The sequence below is a fragment of the Nelumbo nucifera genome, chromosome 4, assembly GCF_055504915.1.
Source record: "Nelumbo nucifera cultivar China Antique chromosome 4, China Antique-T2T, whole genome shotgun sequence".
Lineage (NCBI taxonomy): Eukaryota > Viridiplantae > Streptophyta > Magnoliopsida > Proteales > Nelumbonaceae > Nelumbo > Nelumbo nucifera.
In genome coordinates, this window is record NC_142652.1 from 81,244,534 (window position 1) to 81,266,939 (window position 22,406).

General features: G+C 35.5%; 1 protein-coding gene across 1 annotated transcript; it reads left to right on the forward strand.

Moving 5' to 3' along the window:
- The first annotated feature begins 14,708 nt into the window (after positions 1 to 14,708).
- LOC104606199 (epoxide hydrolase 3-like) lies at positions 14,709 to 17,691 on the forward strand. The gene is made up of 4 exons (XM_010271288.3): positions 14,709 to 15,293; positions 15,375 to 15,557; positions 16,989 to 17,233; positions 17,332 to 17,691. Exons 1-4 carry the CDS (start codon positions 15,012 to 15,014, stop codon positions 17,576 to 17,578), a joined length of 957 nt encoding a protein of 318 aa, XP_010269590.1. The 5' UTR covers positions 14,709 to 15,011; the 3' UTR covers positions 17,579 to 17,691.
- Positions 17,692 to 22,406: the final 4,715 nt, after the last annotated feature.

The window sequence follows — 22,406 nt, forward strand, 5'->3', positions numbered from 1 at the left end:
CATTTTTGTCCAATGAGTGCTTACCCATCATATTCGTGAACGCCAAGGTACCGTGAGAGAGTTCCCATTTTCTGGTCAAGCCCTCCCACATCGGTCTATGATGCCCCTATCATCTTATGAAACATTCAGACAAGCCCAACAGCAAATGGATAGCCCATTTTCTAGTGCGTTTCCTCATTACTGAAGGACCCATCCTCAATGCTAATGATGGAAGACCTTTAGAGAGTTCATCATATGAATCTCCCTATCACATGCACTCATATTAGTTGGAGGGAATAGTAAATTACGACCTAGTTTGATCTAGGTCAAACCCAAGTGGCTCCCACTGACTTTCATAAAGTCAGATTTCGGTGGGCCCAGATCAACTAGGGTCCCTCACGTAACCTCTCCATGAGGTGTGGATCCACCAATGAGGGAGGTCATCCAATGACCAAAAGGGACACCATGGCAATGATGTGCATTCAGCCATGGTATGCGCAAAAGCCACTGTCGATCGAGCATGGACCAAGTACTTATGGCCCATGTACGTAGCACATCACACATCCATACATCACATGCAAGGATAAATTGATCCAATCAATTAAATATCTATAAAGCCCCTTTGAAGCTCATTTTAAATCCATAATATTATCTAGGTATGTGGGCCAAATTAGGGTTGATGGGTTCAGCCCATATAGCTTTATCCGCAGAGTGGGCTTTTAGCAGTTTTAACCATTTAAAACTGGGCCTTTATAGGTTGGGCCGAATTAACCATTTAATTAAATATCAATCCTCAGGCCCATTAGTGGGAAAAATAGGGCTGACTTTCAGCCTAGATCGTACCCTAGATTTGGTTCAAACAATTTGAACCAATCTTGGTTCGAATGGGTCTAGGGTTTGATCCTTAATAAAATCTTTAATTCAAGAAAATAATCTGAAATTAAATACTGATAAAAGAAAAGCAATAATCAGTCTCATAGGGCTGTTCACACACTCCATCCTGCAAAATAGAGGTTAGATCATTGGTTACAGTTTCATAAACTGCAAGTCGCAGATTGATCCAAAATAACATAAATAGAAATCCTAATTTTTATTAATAATTACATCAAATCGAATACCTATACATTCAGTCTAAAAATAAAAAAATATATATATTTTACAGACCAAATGTAACAAAGTAATCCATAATCTGCAAAATTGCAGGTTCCCTACACAAATCAAGATTTCGATCTCCTCTTGTACGAACAGCCCATTAATCAAGAAAATCATAAAGAACAATTCTAAACAATAATCAGATTTATATAAAAATTAATTTCAGATTATTCGCCCATAATTTTGGGAACAAATTTCCCAAAACCCATACCTACGCAAATTGGGTAGAACGCCTTCTGCCCATTTGCGCAGGTTCAGATCTGAAACAAATTGGCTTAAGATTTGAACCATGGCTCTGATACCACTGAAGGGATGAGGGATCCATCGTATGGATGCCCAAATCTTGTGGAATAAGGGGCGAATTTCAAAAATTTTTCTCTCCCTTCAACTGGGAATCGCATTCCCTATTTAGAAAATCATATTTTCATGGATCTGAACCATAAACTGAACCAGATCTGAACCAAAAGGAGTAGGAGAGAATTATACATGATATGGAGAAATAATATCTCCCAACGAAGGTGTTCACACCCAAGGAAGGATCCAAAGACTGCTCCCACTGAAGATGGCACAGTGTAGGATGGAGCAGAATCAGTAGTGTTCTTCTCCAAGAACTCTGTCCTTTACAAAAAACAACAGGATGGCACGTGAGCACAGCTTTCAATCAATTCTTTCACAAAGAACTGATGGCGAGATCGAATCTTGTTTTCTCCCACAAAGTTGGAGATCGAACTGGATGTCAGGCGGCTGTAGGAAGGAGGCGGAAAGAAAGATTTTCACAGGGATTGCAGAAATCTTTCTTCTAGAATTTCAGCTCTGAAGAGAATGTGAGTATCTGTCTCTAAAGGCTGCCGCCCCCTCCTTCTTTTGTAATCCTAAAAGATCAGCTCCTAATCCAATTAGGAGTTGCTGATCCAAATCATATTTGGATTAGACATCCTTTTTGATGATAAGGATAAACCCTTATCTTATCTGCAGATTAGATCAACCTTCTCCTAATCTCACTAGGAGGTTTCTAGATCTGAATCATATTCAGATCTGGACTCTCTGAGTGGATAGGGTTAAGACCCTATCCTATCTACTGATCCATCTCAGAATTCGCCAATATTTAACTTATTAAATAAGTCCAGTTCGAAATGGGTTTTAGGCCCATTAAGCTTATGTGCTCACTTAACCTTCCTAACTGCTGCCCAGTTGGGCTTCCTTGTATGGCGTGGGACCCAAGCATTGATTTACACATCAGCCACATAGATTCGGCCCAGCCTTTGTTATAAGGCCTGGCCGAATACACTGTTATGGGCAGTGCACCCCCTGAAACCCATCAAATGGGCTCTATGGGCCCAACACTTACCCTAAGTGATCCCTGGGCCAAGCCACCTTGTAACACCTAGGAACTGTGGACAGATGCAAGATTAGTCCATCAGGCATTACCCTCAATGGTCTTACACTTAACCTCTCAACCCATAATGATTAAACACTGCCCGACAAGAGAGGACCTCTCCCTCGGCTACAAGGAACAGTGTTGCACTCTCTACTTATATGGATCCCAGGAATTAAAACATTTTGCAAATATTTTAGAAACCATAATATATATACTTTTATATCTCATATAAAATATACTTTGAAAGATTCAATTAATCATACACTGTATGTGCCTAGGGTTTCACCCTAGCAACTAAGACAGGCCGCCCAACCGACTTGGTGGCACAACAGTGTCAGCCTTATCAGGATAGGTCTCCCTAGACCGACCCACTGGCTGTGAACATTTTAAACTAACACGAGTCTCATTAAATGTCCAGTTTAAGGGTATTACATAGAAACATACCAAGGGAACATGAATCAAATATGCACTTTTATTCATTTACAATAAACTCACAAAGTACATCATTCTGATTGAAGCTAAGGGCATACAAAACTGTCCAACACCTACCTATAACTCAGTTTTTATAAAAGATATAGTAGTATGTGTTTGATATAACATTCATTTATTAAATAAATGTTTGCATTTAATTTGTTTTCAAAACTAAGAAAAATACTTAATAAACTGTTTATTGACAATTATCTTCTATTAGGCATTACATCATCGGAGCAGTAAATAAACGCTCAATTGTTGGTGCGCACATAAATTAAAATCAATTTTTGTGAATATTTATGCATATAGATGAACATAATGAGAAAAATGCTGATTTGACAATGACATGACATCGTTTATCAAAATGCCTATCACGAAATGCCCAGGGAATCAAATATACACATAGTCATCATTGTTTGTTGTCAAAGTGATTTAGCTTCAAAATTATTTTATGAAATCAAAAAACTCTTTAAGAACTTTTCTTCAACTTCATATTTCTTTCTTATTTTCTAGAAGACCAAACACAGCCTTAGAGAGTTTACCAAAAAAAAACAAAAAACAAAGAAACACACAGCCTTAGAGATGGGCTACACCATATTGTGGCAACGAAATCGATTTCAGTGCTCCCAAGACCGTGTTCACATCGTTCGCACAGTCCCTTGCAGCTTTGCATTGAGAATATTTCCCCATGAGAAAAAAGCATACAAATGTGAAGATATTCCCAATGAATGGATTTAAAGGCTGTGAGAATGATGTGAACACAGTCTTGTGAGCACTGAAGTCGATCTCTATAGGGTGGGTCTGGGATGGAGATTGGTTCCCTATCCTCGTCCCCACCAATGGGGACAACTGAGATCCCCACTCTTCACCATTTTTTATGATGTTAAATTTGTTTTATTTTTTATTTCTATTTTATTTCAATTTTTATAAAATAAAATAGTTTTAATTTATAATCCTAATAAATATATCTAACTATATTCAAACATATTTTTAATTAATATAATCGACGTGAGGTGAGGATTGCTCTCGCCCCACCAGTGGAGATGGAAATTTCTCCATCCCCCACAGGGATCCAGCAAATGGGAAAAATGGCCATACTTAATTACAAGGGAAATGCTTTAGCTGTTGGAGGTTGTTTGGAACAACCTTGAACATGATACATTACCATGGATGCGAGGTAAAAAAGTAATTGCATCAATATTCTTTTGATCAAAAAGAGATGCAAGCAGGCAAAAAGATGATCCAACCCAACTAGAAAAAATAGGGTTAGGGTCTCATATTTAGCTACCTGAATTTGTGAATGACCCAATCCAATCCAATCCAGAAATTTTGGGTTGAGCTGTGCTGGGCTATGGGTCAACCCGCTGACCCAAATGTCTGGTCTAGTTGAAACTTTTATGTATTAGTAGAAACTTCCACTCTTTAATCTTTACTATTTAGTTTTTATTCTTTATCATTTACTATTTAAATCATTGAATGTTCAAGCTTTTTTATTTTATGTTTAAAATTTTAAGATTAATTCTTTTCATTTTGACATTTTTTATATATTTTTTCTTCACTTTTTTAAAATTTCAGCTATTTTAAAATGACTGAATTGACCCGTAGAACAACCCTAAACTGATGCAGGAGACTGAATGGGTTGACGTCTCATGCCAACCGAGCCCAAGTTTCCCCCGTTACAAGAACACAAGGGAAAAGGTTTGGCTCTTTAGAAAAAAAGCAGTCTGCACATGACACATTACCTCATTTGGTTTCTTATTTATTATTTTAATTAATTGGATATTATTTTTCTCAAGGAAGTGGGATATGGGTAAGTCTTAAATGGAATGAATGTGAAATATGGGCTCGACAGTGAGCTATTATATTAGACTTAATGGCACCATGCTTATGACCACTTGATTTTTGTACATTATATTCTGTAAATAGAGTACGAATTCCACTTTGTAAATTTTGTTTTTAAATAGGACGATCTGTTTGTTATGTAGTTACTGCTGCTTGTATCCGAATACTTTTTCTTTTTAAAGTAGGAGTTTACAACCTGTCCCATTTAGGGGTGTTCTTCCATGTGAATTGTTTTTTTCTTGTTGTGAGTTTAAAAAATAAATTAAAAACTATCTAGTTTGAAAATAAAGTGCTCTCCGATGGTTGAGCATGTTTTCATCTAATATTTATCATCATCTTTCATGCATAAATCATACAATATCTGCACTCTAAATTTGTTTTTGTTTTAAAAATCATCATTTGGTGATTTTAAGAGTCCATTTGATTTATAGTCATAATTATTATTGTTTTAAAAGGCTTAAGCGTTGAGGCATGTGCACAGATTTTAATTCAAGACTTAAGCCTCAAATAAACATTTATTCTATAGATATTTATACTTTCTATCATTCTAACTTGATATATTATATGTATGGTTTTTGAATCGCTGTTGTTCCGAACAGTCGGACCGTTCGGCCTAGGAACTGTCTAGGCAACCGGTTCTGTTTTACCCCAAATCCAGTCCCTAGCCAAAAACCATTGAATCGGTCAATGGTCCATTGACCCAAGCAGTTGAACCGTCAATCCGTTCCATGGTTTTTGGCTGTTTTTTATTTTAATTATTTTTTAAATTTTTTGTCAAAATGGGTTGTCCGTTCGAACCGAGCGGTCGAACTATCGACCCAGAAATCGGTGGCTAGAATGGTTTTGATTCCAGGTCGTTTTTAAAACATTGATTATGCCTCACCTTTTTGGGCCATTATGCCTCAACTATACCTTTAGCCTTTTTAAACCTTGGGAACTGGAATTGAAATTGGAATGGTTTATTCCCATTATTTGATTGGTTCAAGCATAAATCAGAATAAGAATTAGAATCACATAGAATAAAATTTCATTCCCAATGGAAAAAGGGGAAAGAATGGCCATTTCCTCAAATGGGGGATTAATTACCATGTCACCAGAAATGGAAATGAAATTCCGATTCCCCCCAACCAAATAATTGGAACTGAAATGTCCCATTCTGATTTTGATACCAATTCCCTATTCCCACAAAGCAAACAAGCCCTAATTGTTTTTTGAAACAAAACCAGAACCTTTTTTACTTCTCAAATCAATAACACAGTCCAAGAACATGATTAATATTTACTTTATAAAATACAAATCACCCCTTACTTTTTTTTTTCAAATGGAAATGCATTGACTGAAAAGATGCCATACAAACAGAGCCCAACAATTATTAACGAAAACAGATTACAAAGTGTTACTAGTCACTTTGATTAGGCAACGGGAAGAGAAGAGCAGCTTCTTCTTCAAGTCTATCGTTCATCCAATCCGGCAGGGGGTAAAAAGAGGACCATCTTGACCTGATGATCCATGACCACGAGCTACAACGTCAGGTAACAAACAATAACAAACAATTGAACTCCCTTGGCCTTAACATAAAGGAAACTTCCACGTCCTCTCACAACTCCAAAATGTCTTTAAGGGATAAGTACACCACACTCCACTTCAGAAATCTGAAATTACAACCCCCTCCTAATCTACTAATAGCCCCCTATAAACCTCATCCTGCCTGCGGATTGATAGATACATCAAGACAAGAAACTAACACTTTAAGATGTGTTTGGGAACAAAACAAATAAGTGTGAATGTAAATATGTAGAATGTAAAAATGGTTCATATAAATTGTAAAATTGAATTAGTTTTGCATTGATAAATTTACCTTCTTACCAAACAGACTTTTAGTTGTAATAGATGCAAACATTAATTTCAATAAAGCATATGTTTTTTTTTTTTTTTTATCAAAACCCGACTTTAATGCAAATTTACTTCTTTTTTATAGATGTATTTTTACATCTTATTATCAATTTAAATATGCATTGGTCTGTCACTTGTTAATGCATAAATGTAATGTTGCCAAACACAAACAGAAATGAACTAGAGTGCAAATTTACCCTGAACCGGGATTTACACTCCATTTGCATCATTTTTCAAATGCAGCATTTCAATCAGAAAAACAAATTGCATTGCTTAAGCCCAAAGATTCAAAAAACTTTACAGCCTCGCTCATGGTAAAAAAGTCCCCTTGGATTGCTAAAGATGCATTGTACTCTTTAGTCTATGTTTGTTTGTGATGTAAAACTCCATCAATGTAAAAAATTCACTGATGGAATTCAACACCAATAGTTTAAAATTTGTGAACCGTTGTATTTTGGAAAACGTGATTATCGATGTAGTATTTATATTGATTATTGATGTAAAACTCTATCTTAAATGGAGTTTTATGCTGATTTATGATAAAAAACTGCACTCTATCCAAACATCGCTAAATAGAAACCGGAAATGTAATTTTACACCAATCTTTATTTATATCATAAATAAATGCCGATAAATGCAGACTGGGAGTGGTGTTTTACACCAGTCCACGTTTACACCACAAACAAACGCAGCCTTAACATCTGGTGTGAAATCAATGGCCTCAATGTTTTCAACACAGGTGTAATCCAGTCAGGCCTGGGTTGAATATTTGTCAAATTTCCCACTGGGCCAGCATTGATGGCAGAAAATTTTGGCTGTCGGGTGTCTACAGTTTATGAGGTTGAGAGCATTTTTGGACATGACACAGTACCATGAATGTAGAGTAAAACCGTAAAAAAAAGTAATTTCTCTATATTTTTTAGGCTCTATTCGGGAAGAGTGCAAGGGTTGTGTTTGGTTGCAGTGTGAATTTATTTGCATTAGTACATTTATTTCATTTGTACTGCAATCAAACAAAATAAAATAAAGTTTGAAACAAAAATAAGTTAAATTTTATACTCAAATCATTTGCACTGCCACAATTTTGTATCAATACAAATTTATTTGCATTGCAGCCAAACAAAGTTTATAGTATAAATACAAATATGTAGAATGCACTTGGTGCATGTAAATGCAAAGTTGGTTTAGTTTAATATGCATTGATGGAATTACTTTCTTGCCAAATGATTTTAAGTTATAATGTGTATAAACACAAATCACAAGATTGAAATATACACTTTGAACACAAACATGCCTTGCTCCGCACTTGGCTACCCAGCGTTTACCGTGGGCACGATAACTGGCACACCAGAGGTGCGTCCTTCCCGGTCCTCTCGTAATAGGGAAAGGTCCTCTCAATGCTCTAACGCCCACACCGGATATGGACCGGAATTTATGAAAACTATCACTTTCAATTTGGGGTGCTCAAATGTGGGCCTATTTTCCAAATCAAACTGGTAACTCAAATTGAACCGAAGCTAAACGATTAATCAATTGGTCGGTTTGGTTCACTGCCAATTCAATTCATCAATTTTTTTTATTTCTATAATATATTATAAATAAATATATAAATATATAAATATATAATATAAGTTAGAAATATATATAAAATACTATACTATAAATAATAAATAGTATAATATATATTATATATAATGCATATATATATATATATATATATATATATTCATTTATGACATATAAATAATATAATATATTAACCGACGGTTTTTTATATTGATTAACCGGAACTTAATTGGTACCTTTGATTCTTTTTTTTTTTTAAATACTGAACCAATTGATTCAGTTAACCGAAATTTTTAATTTAATCGTGTCGGTTCGATTTGATTTTTCTATTTTTCAATTTTTCTATTTCAATACATAAGTAGATTCTTACTAAATACTATGACATCAAAACTAAACCCAAACACATATATTAATCTGCATCCCCTACCAACCAAATGACATTCCAACACCTTATCAAACACCGCACAATCTCACTTTTATGCATGGTGGATTCCATTCCCATTCCCATGATGAGATATGCGGTGTGTGACCATATTGATAGGGAGTTGAACATGTTTTATTGACAATAGATCTCAATATCCACTTAACCATCATTTACACTCTTTGCGAAGAATACGAATCAGGGACCTTGGCCAGGTTTTCGAATTGAGACCAGATCACCTACTAAATAAACATGTTTTCCAACCCTTTATCAACGTCCGTCATCTTATACCACATATCTCATACATGGGCACGATCAGACTCAAGGTTTGAATTCAACGTGCGGCCTGTGCAAATTGTGCTGTGCCAGCCCACGGGTTGTGCCTCCCTCTATAATATTTTGGGAGTTGGTATGGCATGGTCCATGGCCCAAACCTGTGTGCCTGTGAGCCTATGCTGGGTTAGGCTAATCCGTGGGTCGAGCCTTGGGCCAAGCCGGGCTATGGATCAGGCAAAAGTTATTTATTTAAAAAATTAAAAGAAAAACTTAAAATTTTAATTTTGTATAAATTTGATATATACAATTGATTATATATAAATAATTAAATGAAATAGTATAATAAAATTGAAAAATTTGTTCATTTCATTAATATATTATATAATTATAATTTACATAATATATAAATATTAAATATATGGGTCGTGCCACAGATTGAATCGTGGGCCATGAACAATACAGCACAATAATGTGAGCCATGCCAGTCCTACTTATCCATTGACTTAAAACCCCAAGTCCAACACAACCCATAGACTATGGCCTATAGACCATTAATTCAGACCGACTCAAAGTCGTACCGCAGCATGCCCCAATTTACTCCTCTAATTTGAATAGATTAAACAATGACACATGTATATCCGGACCATAACAATAAGAAATCATAACTCATAATAAAATTATTTTATTAATACAGGCATATCACGGAACTAATGGGCAGGGCCCCGTGCGACACTCGAATGAATCGAATAAGCGTAAGGAAGCAAGCAATTACAACTCACAAGTGGTCACTTGTGACACGCAGGCAGCTGGGTTGAAAATCAATAGAAATGTGAATAGAGAGGGTCACCCACCGATGGCCGGATGGGATGAGATAGCGAAATTTGTTTGCTCTATATCCATGCCTCGGTGATTTCATTGGGCACACAATGGAAATCCGTACGGAAAATATTTTACTTATGAACCATGCTTTGACATTTGCTCATGTAAGATGCAATCTAGACATGTCATTTCTGTATGACGTGTGGATACTGGCGGTGGGATTAATTGCCATATCGTCAGTTGGTCACATCGTGGAGCAACTTTGGCACAATACCCACGTCGGATTTTGTCCTTCCATCGCCACAACCACCACCCAAACTAAAGACGGGTGCCAAAATTATTCCTGTAAAAAACGTTAAAAAAAAAAAAAAAAAACAAGCTCTTTTAGGGTCCACAAGAGAATTATGTCATAAATAATACTGTAAAAAAATAACAACGCCTATCATATTCTTATATTTACAATGTCTTAAACACCAACTTAGAATACGAATCTCATTCTAGCTATCGGTATTTTTGTCAGCGGTTTGCGATCCAAAATCCATATCTGCAATTCTGGTTTTATCCAAAAACCTACAATAGGAATCTCATTTTATCCATCAATCCAAAAATCAGTGGCTTCGAGATCCATCTTCTAAACCTTTTAATCGTTTTAAAATGGACAGACCACCGGCCATATCTGCAATTGTAACGAATCTACTGTTTTTTTTTGCTCACAATTTTGAAGGCTGCATCCTTTGACTAATGGGATGAGATGATAGTATTAAAGCAAGAGGGTATTTACGAATTATGAGCAACCAGGACGTGGTGCAGATTTGAGTTAAATCATTCAACTGTCTCTATTCTCTAATGTCGTGCGGAAGCTTCATTTTACATTTTAGTATTTTACAACAAACAAGTAACGCATGCAGGCCGTTCAGCCATGTTTTATAGGGAAAAGTATCAATCAGCCCAGATCAGAATTCTCTAGCCCCAAAGTACAGGAGAAATGCATCTGACCGTTGATGTCAAATTCACTAACAGGATGTAGTTTATAGGGGGCAGAGGGATAATAATAGGGGGGCTAGAATTCAGAATTCTGCATCCTGTGTTTTTGTACTTCTCCCTTTTTTTCTATTATTAAGTGTGGCTTAGCTGACAAGGGCGGGTACGGGCAAGTAAACTTGTACCATAATCCTATCATTACTACTATCCAGTATCCATTCATGAACATATTCTCTTCAACCCATATTGGTCGGATTCATACTCAATCTAAGAATAGAATACCCATATTGGTGGGATTCGTAAAATGAGGTGGGTTAAATGGTTGAGTCCTAAAAGTAAACGAAATTAAAATTAATTTTGATGCATATATAGCAATAATTATTAATAGAGAGAGAGATGGAAAATTCTTAAAATACACAACTAAGGCTTTAGTAATAGTTTAGACTTTAGATAATTTAGAGCGGCAATTTTTCTATATTTTTGAAGGCTATCCCTTGGGTTGCATAGCCTTTTATTTTTTCTTTCTTATCCCAAAAAAAAAAAAAAAATTCCCATGGCTAATCCCATCATAAACTTCAACCCAAAATGAGGAAAAAAAAAGAAAGGGAAATGGCTGACCCCCCTCCCCCCACCCACCTTGAAGTTTCTGACCATTGTTGAAACTAGAAACTTCTCTTGAAGTTTGGTACTTGCAAAGTTGCAATCACTTCTATTAAATCTTTTGACACAGTTGCAAGTGGACCCCCTTTGTTAGAATTTGCTATCAAGAGGCATGAAAATGTCTAAAATACCTATGCAATTACTATTAAGGCTGGTTTGTATAGAAAAACAATAATAATAAATAAAGAAAATTTAAAAGTTGCAATTTTACCTTTGAGCTATTGATAAGATGGGCAAATTTAGAAAATAAATTAATGTTAGAAAAGATATTGGAAGGGTTTGGGCTAGCAATTCATACGAAGAGAAGATTTGAAAAATAAACATTTTGGTGAAAAGTAACTACATGAGTATTTTAGACATTTTTATACCTCTTACTAGAAGATTTAAGAGAGAGAGAGAGAGAGAGAGATATCTACTTGCAAGTTGCAACTATGTTACAGAGTTCAAGAGGTGATTACAATTATCAAACTTCAGGGGAGATTTCAACACAGACAAAAACTTTAGGGGATGTTTCAACAATTTACCCAAAAAGAAAAGAAACCATCATAAACGGGCTTTCTTTCGCAAACAGTACCACAGTAGAGCAAAATAAATGTAGACAGACTTAGATGGAGATCTCGATACCCAAGGTGTTATTCCTATCGAACGGGAGTAATTTGTGACAGCAATCTATTCTATATATATAAAGCAAGGTTATCCACATCACCATGCCTTTCCTTGCTCCAAACCCACTCTTCCTAATTTCTTGTTTTCTTATTTTTTTATTTTTTAATTCCATGTAATTATCCATTAAACCAATAAGAAAACAATATAGGCTAAATTATCTCTAACAACCAATAGATAAAGGGCATATTTGGCGTGTCTTTTCGCACGGTATTTTGGCTGTTTACAAGTCGGGTATACCGATTTTCAATCTATTTCCGTTTGGTGCACAGAAGATCTAGCCACCAAAAGCCGGAACGCCAAAAAGACACAAAAATCCCATTTTGGGTTGACTTCGGGAAGCTCCAAATGAAGCTTTTTGCATCTTTCGCGTTTTATTCTCACGTGGAAAGACGTGTGTCTATCAAACGTGCATTGGGCTACTCAGATCTTCATGCAAAAGCTCAATGTGTCTTTTGACTATCAGGGCTACCAGAAGATTTTCCCAACCCAAAGAAAGAGGTATTTGCTTTTCTAATGTCTATCCAAGTGGCACCACTATCCCCCACTTTCTCCAAAATTATCTCAAATTCCTATTTATCTCCTAAACTATCTCTAATTCCTATTTATCCTCTCTTCACTTTTGTCTGTATCTATCTAAATAAAGTTTCAATTAAAAAACTTAAGAAATATTTAAATATTATAATGAAATTATATATTAACTTTAAAATATTTATTAAGAATATAAAAATTAATTATAATAGATTTAATAATATTTAACTTATTAATAGTTTTATATTTTTACAAAATTCATCACAAAATTATGTACTAACAATATACATTATAATTTTATGAAATATCAATTTAAATGTTATTAAAATAATAAAACTTTAACATTAAAAAGAAAAATATTACTTAAATATTTTCAATAACTAAATATCTTAAATAAAAATATTAAAAATAGCTAAATAATTATATAATGAAATATTTAATATTATGCAATAACTATAAAATAAATAAAATTAAATATTTTACATATTTATTTAAATATTTAACATAACTAATTTTTATATACTTAAAATAACAAAATAATGTAATAAATTGAAAAATTTTCTTAAAAGTAGAAAAATAATTATAATAGGTCTCATAATATTCAAATTAATAATAATTTAACATTTTAAAAAATTAATAATGAAATTATGTAATAATAGTATAAATTATAATTTTATGAATTATTAAATTTAATAAATAATTAATATTGTAAATAACTAATTTCACTTTTATCAATTACTAACTCCAGAAATTAACTTTCAAAACAAATAATATTTATTAATAATAATTTGGCAATGTTAATTTATATTTATTTATATACTAAAATTAATATTTATTGTATTTTCAGTAATTATTTATTGTATTTTGGATAAATATATTTTCAATATTATGTATAAATCTATTTTTTTTTGTTATTAAACAAAAAATTTTGAATAATTATTAAAGATTAAACTACTATTATTTAACTTTTTAAATTTAATTTATTGTGCTTATTGTATTTATTGTATTTTTGTTATAAGTTTATTTTTAGTAATTATATACTTTTTATAATTTATTGATTTGTATTTATTAGAGATTAGACTATTATTTGAGATTACACTATTTATTGACTAATTTAATATATTTTTAGTATTTATTGTATTTTTTAATTATCATATTTTATTATTTATTTATTTATTTTTGCTATAAATTTTTAATAATTATTGAAGATTAAACTATTGTTATTTATTAGAGATTAAACTATTAATTTAGTTGAGATAAGGGGTGTTCAAGGATCGTTCAGTTCGATTGTAGGTTGTTGGCCAACCAAATTGACCTAGTCAAGGTTGGAAAGTTGGTCACCTGAAACAGAATGACCATTAATGAAAACCGGCCAACTCGAAATGTATTGATTGAGTCAGTTTTCAATTTGGTCGATTGGTTAAAAAGATTTAAACTAAAAAAATTAAATTTAAGTTAAAAAAAAATTACAATAATATTTAAAAATAAATAAATTTATGATATAACATTATAACGACAATATACAAGTTGGGGAGATATTCCCAACGTACTGTCTAGGGGTGATCATGGACCGAGCCAGGGTAGGCCCAGTCTGGGCTTTGCACTTATGATGAGTGCTATAGCTTAGGCCCGGGCCTGGCCTAGCCTGGGGTTCCGGGCCTGAAACATAAGCCCTAGTCCAGGTCTATACGAGCCCGGGCTGGGCCGGGCCTAATTCTGGGCCAATGTCACTCACATATAAAACATTACATATCTATATATTAAATGGCATAATATACATATAAACTTTTTTATACATTATGTAATATAAAATATTACATATAATATAAATTATACATGTGATGTTATAATATTTATATATAAAATATACAATATAATATAAAATAGCATATACATATATATACATTATACACAAAATGCGTAAGTTTAAATATATGCAGATCGGGCCGAACCAGACCAGACTTGAAGTATTAAGCCCAAACCCAGGCCTAAAATTTACGGGCCTGATGTGGGCCCGGGCCCGGGCCGGGCTGAAATGATCACCCCTATATACCGTCTAAGTGCTGTGAGGAGCAAGCCCGAATTTTCGATGTACAGATATTGCGTTCAACTAATCCAATCCTTACTCGTTCTCCTCGTTGGCTCGTTCCCTACATCCACATACACGTGAAAAGGACCCGTCTTCGCTCCACGCAACTGCAACTGCAGCCGCAACGCCAAGAGACATTTGTTACATGAGAGGGCAAAAAATAACAGAGCAAGCATTTAAAGTTCTGGAGTTCAGACTCTGCTTTAAATTTTGAAGGAAACCCACCTCCACCCCACCTATTAGAGAGCTTGAGCTGAGTGAGAGAGGAGAGAGGAAGAAGAGGAAGAGAGATGGAGGGGATAGAACATAGGATGGTCAGCGTGAATGGAATAAACATGCACATAGCGGAGAAAGGGGAAGGACCAGTCGTTCTCTTCATTCACGGCTTCCCCGAGCTATGGTACAGTTGGAGGCACCAGATCGTCGCTCTTGCTGCCCGCGGTTACCGAGCCGTCGCTCCTGACCTCCGCGGCTACGGAGATACTGATGCTCCCCCTTCCATCACTAGCTACTCCGTCTTTCACATTGTTGGCGACCTTATCGCTCTCCTCAACATCCTCGGCCAAGATCAGGTACATACCTCTCTGTCACCGCAAAATTAAACAGCTTTCTGTACTTGGGTCTCGTTAATTAGGCTGGATTTTGTTTGCTAGGTTTTTGTGGTGGGACATGATTGGGGAGCAATCATCGCATGGTATCTTTGCTTGTTTCGGCCGGACCGGGTTAAGGCATTGGTTAACCTTAGCGTCTCCTTTATGCCTCGAAATCCGGCCGGGAAGACTGTTCAGAGGTTGCGAGCCGCTTTTGGGGATAACTATTACATCTGCAGATTTCAGGTTTTGTTGTTTCTTCTGCTCCCTTTTCAATTTTCAAATGGCGATTTATTCTACTATAGATGCTTGCCTTTATCTTTCATTCTTCCCCTATTTGTTGTTATTTTTTCTCCTTCTGGACCCCTAACCGGAGGAATCCCCATCTGAGAGTTATTTTGATTTTAAGTCACAATCACGGCTATTGGAATTTCTGATCCACAATTTCCACCATCTATGGTTTTATTCTTTAAATTCTTAAATCGGATTTTGTATAAGATAGAACAGCGATAGCACTCGGGATCTGCTACAGCAACAGATTACATCACCCAGCAAGAGCAACCCTCCCTTGTCAAGTCGTTTCATATATTAATATTCTTTAAATTCTTAAATCGGATTTTGTATAAGATAGAACAGCGATAGCACTCGGGATCTGCTACAGCAACAGATTACATCACCCAGCAAGAGCAACCCTCTCTTGTCAAGTCGTTTCATATATTAATGAATTGATCCGTAGCTGCATCCACATGCATGCCATGTTACTGTCTTACGGGTAGCAAACCAGACGATAGCTTAGAGTGGATCAGATCCAGATACGGGGTTTCCTCCCGCAGAGGACTCCGGTAGATAATGCAATTCCTACATGCTAAAATAACAAAATACAAATCTGATTTGGCATCGGTGGTTACGATCTGCAGACAACCACCAATGAATTTTATTTTTGGTGAGAAATCCCTGGAATTGGGTTGCTGTACAACTACTCTCCCTCCCCTGCTCTACTTTATAACCTCCTTCCTTTTCCAATTCTCCCACTGGACATCCATTAATTCCACCATGTGTGACATGGAGATTTTGTACTCGGACACAACAGTATCCTCATTAGTAATGTTAAGCTTTAGATTTTTTTTTTTTATGTAAAGCATTCCCATCTTGTACGATTATTAGGATTTCCAAACCTCTTGTCAACTAGCCTCTTTATTTCCCTGTACCACATCCTTTTCTACTTGTCAACAAAATTCTGTTTACCTTTCGTCAGTTAACCAAAAGAGAAATAGCCTTTATGGGACCAACCCTCTTTAATGCCTGTTACTGTTCAGTCCACCCCAACAAATCTTAACTCTATGGTACAGTTGGGTAGGTGAAATGTGAATTGTTGTAGCTCAGTGGAATTCAGAATTCTGAGGTACAGTACATTCTACTTATCCCCTGTTATTATTATAAATACCACTGTCCATAATCTTTTGTTTGTCCTTCCCTCCCAATCCCAGCTTACCCACTTAAAACATGGTGATAACGGCATGATTCTCTTAACTGATCATGTTGAAAGAGAAAAAAAAAATGGTCAGTGGCTTATCTTTCTCACTTGTAGGTGTTGTTATGGACTGTTCTGCATTTCATTGGCATGAAGACCGAATCTTTTGTTTATTTTTTAAGTGGGTATTCTTAATTATGTTGTAGGAACCTGGAGAGATAGAAGCTGAGTTTGCTCAAGCTGGTGCTACAAAAATAATGAAGTATTTCCTAACATATAAAAAAACAGGCCCCCTCATCCTTCCTAAAGGAAGTATTAGAGGCTTACATGATGCCCCTCAAGTTGATGAGTTGCCTCCTTGGCTAACAGAAGAAGACGTTAACTACTATGCTACCAAATTCGAGCAAAAGGGCTTCACCGGGGGACTGAACTACTACCGAGCTCTGGACCTGTATGTTAACATGTCATTTTTCTTTTTCTCCTGTCTCCTCCACTAGAGTACTGGCTTATTGCTTTTAGATTGTAATGTTTCTCCCATCTTTGTTTCAGAACGTGGGAGATCACAGCACCATGGACTAACGTACAAGTGAAAGTGCCAGCGAAGTTTATTGTGGGCGACCAGGATGTGACCTACACTACTCCAGGTGCAAAGGAATACATACATGGCGGTGGCTTCAAAAGAGATGTGCCATTCCTGCAGGAAGTTGTTGTAATGGAAGGAGTAGGGCACTTCATCACCCAGGAAAGGGCTGATGAAATTAGTGCACACATTCATGACTTCATTCAGAAGTTCTGATCGGGTTATGTTCTTTCTTTTCTCCCCCTTTAGTCCATCAGTTGATGTTGTTCCTTTGCAAGTCTAGTGTGAACTCTGTTGTCTTAAAATAAAAATAGTTTTATCTGGTAGAATTTTGTTGTGATGAGCAAGTACATCAGAGTTTTTGCGGTGGAGATATTTATATTTGCACTCTTCCCAAATACCGTATACTGGCTTTAAAAATGCTTAGCCTCAGAAATATGACCGTCGGGATGTAAGGCATTGACCAATACACCTGTAATGGTCTTCTGTGTTTGTGTTCAGCCGTGATATTTAATTTTTCTAGTTGAGAATATCAGTTCCTGGTTCTTTGAACAGTTGAAAGAGAAGGTGTTTCCACACAAAGCGCTCTCAGGCGAATTAGAGATCCATTTTCAGATGGTTGAGGTCCTTGAGGATGAGGTCACCTGCAATACATACTTCAGGGTGCACTTTCGCAGATCCAATGATGAACATACAATTTATTTATAATTTATGAGGTCTTTGTATGGATTATTATGTCGGTTTTATTTAATTTTGTTCTAATTTAGTTTAATGCTAAGAAAAGATTTCAGGGGTAATTAATTCAAAAAAAATAAGGTAAAAGGTAAAAAAAGAAGGTAAAAAAAACAAATTCAGCCCAGTCCGATTATGGAAGCAAGAGAGCATACTTTGGCCCAAGAAGTCGGTTTTATTTAATTTTGCCCTAATTTAGCTTAATGTTAAGAAAAGATTTCAGGGGTAATTAATTCAAGAAAAAGAAGGCAAAAGGTAAGAAAAAAATGTCCAAAAAAACCAAATTCAGCCCAGTCCGATTATGGAAGCAAGAGAGCACACCTCAGCCCAAGAAGTACAAGTCGATTCCTTGAAAAAACCCAAGAAAATAAAGCCTACCAAAGAGTAAAATTCAGCCCAGTAGAGAAAGCCCATTCTCAGCCCAAAAGAGCAGCCTAGAGTATAACTATCATGTGCTAAGAGGGAGCCTAAGTGCAACCCAAAGAGTTAGGAGCGGCAACCCTTAGAAGGCTTTCAAGAGAAAACTCTAAAAAGTTCAAGAAGATGGTGTAATACACCCCATTCTAGAGGCTTCAAGAATGGGAAAGAACCCCCTTGAAAATCTATATAAGGAGGCATCTAGAATGGGGGAGAAGTGTTCAATTGCTTGAGAGAAAGGTTCTCCTACTTCTAGAGGTTCGAATACTTTGAAGATAAGAGAATAAGGGCTAGGCGCAAGGAGGAGAAGAATAAGGGCTGAAGGAGTTTAAGTCAAGCTAGTAAGAAGAGAATGTGAATTTGAAATTTGGGGTTTTTTATTCAGAAATCTATTGTAATAATTATATTCTATTTTCATTTTCCTTTGATTCGAATTCAGCTTCCTTGTTGTAATTTTTTCTTTCTACATCTTCCATTCTTTCTTGATGTAATTAAGTTGGTAAAATTCCATATCAGCAATCAATTTATTTTTGATTCATTTGAATGGGTGTGATTTGTTCTTGAAGTTTCTTGAATAGGAGTTAATTGTAGATCAATTCAGCCAATTAAACTTTCAAAACTCGTATCTAAATTCTTAAATCTGAGATTGCAAGATTTGAATTGCTTGAAAGATAATTCAAATCTACAAATTTTCAGATTTGCCGAATTGATCTAAGCTTGGAATTCTTAGAGTGCTTGAGAAAGACTCTAGGAATTCAGATCTACTATTCAAGAACTGAATTGAATGCAATGTTAGAGATAACTTGTACAATTCAGTTGCTGATCAATTCAGATTTGAATTGATGTCTTAAAAGTGTTTGAAGAAATGCATGCATGGGATTAGATCTTTAATAGATATATGGGGGTCATCACTAATGCATAGGATGAACATGCACTCGAAAGAGGTTGTTCATGACCTTGGGGTTTCACCAAACCAAGGTTTAATCACAATCTATTCGAATGATTCAATTTGATTGATTGCTGAATTCTGAGATTAACATTAACTGCTTACTCTTCTAACCTGAGTTGAAGGAAATTAGGCCAATAATTTAGATAGATTTTAGTTTAGGATTTTTAGCTTTTGAATAAAATTTTGATTTATTGTTGATCAGATAAGAAATGTTCAATTTAGTATTAGTAATTGTTTCTTAAATCCTCGTGGGAACGATACTTTATTCACTACTTTACTACTTGAATGGGTAGTGCATTTACTAGTGTCACAATGAGCCACATCACCCAACTTGGTGGAACTATATTTAATTTAGTGATTTTGGTAATTTAATTTAATGAAAGTTAAATTATAAAACTTCCAATTATTCAAATAAATAATTGGAAAATTTTAATAATTTCCATAAGTATATCTACATTTAAAATTACCATAATTATTGGAACTATATTTATGGGTTTTGGGGGTGTTACGGGTTTGGGAGATGACCCCTTGGGTAGGAATGACAATGGGCGGGATTGGAGTGGGGATCATACTCCTCGTCCCGATCCCAAGTCTTAAATTAATTCCCATCCCTGACCCCTATCCCTATCGGGAAAAGTTTAGCCAGCATCCCGATCCCCGATGGAGACGAATTCCCCATTAGGGACCTGAATCCCTAAATTTTTTAATTAAAAGTTTATTTTTAGAAAGGTATTTAGCCAGCATCTCTATCCCTATCGGGCAGGGTATGGACTTCACTCCCCTTCCCCATCCAGGTCTCCAATCAGTTATTCCTATTAATCCCATCCCCACCATGTCCTCGCTAAGGCAGTCTCTATCCCCATCCCCACTTGGTCAGGGAAGTTGGATACTACTCGATGGAGATGGGGAAAATTGCCATCCCTACCATCAAGTTGTGTAGTTGTCCCCGCTAAGGTAGTCTCTATCTCCGTCCCCGCCTGGTCAAGGAGGCCGAATACTCGATGGAAATGGGGAAAATTGTCATCCCCATCATCGGGTTGTGTAGCCCCATAGAGCTATAAGTTTTAAGCCTAATAAACCTTAATAGGAATACCTGATTGGGGACCAAGACGAAGATGGGGAGTGAAGTCCACACCTCGCCCTGACCCCAATTGTATATATTAAATATGTGTATATATATTCTATTAAATACATAATATTATTTATAATATTTTGCATATTATATATATATACATATATATCAAAATATATTTAAAATGTTATTTGCATTTTAATTACTAAAAATTACTGATTTTGGTAATTTAATTTAGTGAAAGTTAAACTATATAACTTCTAACAAGTATTGGAAATTTTTAATAATTTTTATAAGTATTGGATACTACATTTTTTATATCTTTTGAAGGGCTACACAAAGGGGGTAGCTCATCCCCCAACCCAGGTGTAGGCGGGATTCAATCTCAAGTCTCCGCTACGACCAACAAGAGACCGTACCAACCCGTTGGTTGGCACCTTGTAGTATTGGATACTACATTTATAATTACCATGATTATTGGAACTATATTTATGGGCTTGGGGGATGACCCCCCCCCCCCCCCCCCCGATTAGGAATGGCAATGGGTGGGTTTGGAACGGGGATCATACTCCCCGTCTTGATCCCAAGTTTTAAATCAGTTCCCTCTCTAACCCCTATCCCCATAAGGAAAAAAAAAATTAGCCTACATCCCCAATCCCCAATGGAGACAGGTTCCCTATCAGTCGAGGACCTAAATCCCCAAATTTTTTAATTAAAAGTTTGTTTTTAGAAAGGAAAGTTAAAATTAAATAATAATATATATAATATAAATAATATTATTTATATAATATAATATATAATTATTGAAAATTTAATATTAGTTAAAATATTAATAATCACAAATTTAATAATTAAAATTATTGGGGATTTTTCATTTAAAATTTTATTTCAATAAATATAAATGTAATATTATTAGAACTAATATTTATGGGCTTAGGGATGACCCCCAAGTAGGAATGGCAATGGGCGGGTTTAGGGCAGGGATCATACTCCCTATCCCAACCCAGAGTTTTAAATTTATCCCCATCTCTAACCTCGACCCCTGTTGGGAAAAAAATTAGTCTACATCCCTGGTCCCTAACGGTGACGGTTTTCCACTGGGGACTTGAATCCCCAAATTTTTTAATTAAACGTTTGTTTTCAAAAATGTATTTATTTAAAATAAAGGAAACGTTAAAATATAAATAATATTTTAAATATATATAATATAAATAATATTATAAACAACATAGATTATATTATATTAATATAATATATATACAAATATTTAATATATATAATCGGGGTTGAGGCAAGGTATGGACTTCACTCCCCATCCCCAATCGAGTATTCCTATTAATCCCATCCCCATCCCCGCCTAGTCGAGGATGTCGGGTACTCAACGAGGATGGGAAAAATTGCCATCCCTACTCGTGGGTTTTGTAGCCCTAAAATTTTTAGGTGGAAGGGTTGGGATTTTGTGTAGCCACGAAAAAACTAAAACCAAAATTTTTCAATTTGGTTTTTCAGTTTTAACCGAATAATGCTCACCCCTACCTAAAATACCCCTATATTCCCATAAACCTATATCCAAAAATTAGATTATTTTTAGGTGGTTGTCTTAAGGTAGGAAAAATTTGAGGATTCCCCGTTAGGGATAGGAAGTGGGTGCATTGCCCCGAACCCTCCCCAACATCAGGGACGGGGCAGGGGAAATTTAAGGATTCCCTATCCCTAATACGAGTGGGTGCCTCTCCCTTAACCTGCTCAACAACAAGGACAAGGATCAAAAAATTCGAGAATTCCCCGTCTTTAATGAGGAGTGGGTGCCTTGCCTTGAACACGCCCAACATCAAAAACAGGGTCGGGATGGGGTAGAGTGTTTTAACTACAAG

Excerpts from the sequence above, each read along its gene's own strand:
- LOC104606199 (XM_010271288.3), top strand. The coding sequence starts at position 15,012 with ATGGAGGGGATAGAACATAGGATGGTCAGCGTGAATGGAATAAACATG. Across the intron at positions 15,294-15,374 it reads ACATCCTCGGCCAAGATCAG|GTTTTTGTGGTGGGACATGA; the intron begins GTACATACCTCT and ends TTTGTTTGCTAG. Across the intron at positions 15,558-16,988 it reads ATTACATCTGCAGATTTCAG|GAACCTGGAGAGATAGAAGC; the intron begins GTTTTGTTGTTT and ends ATTATGTTGTAG.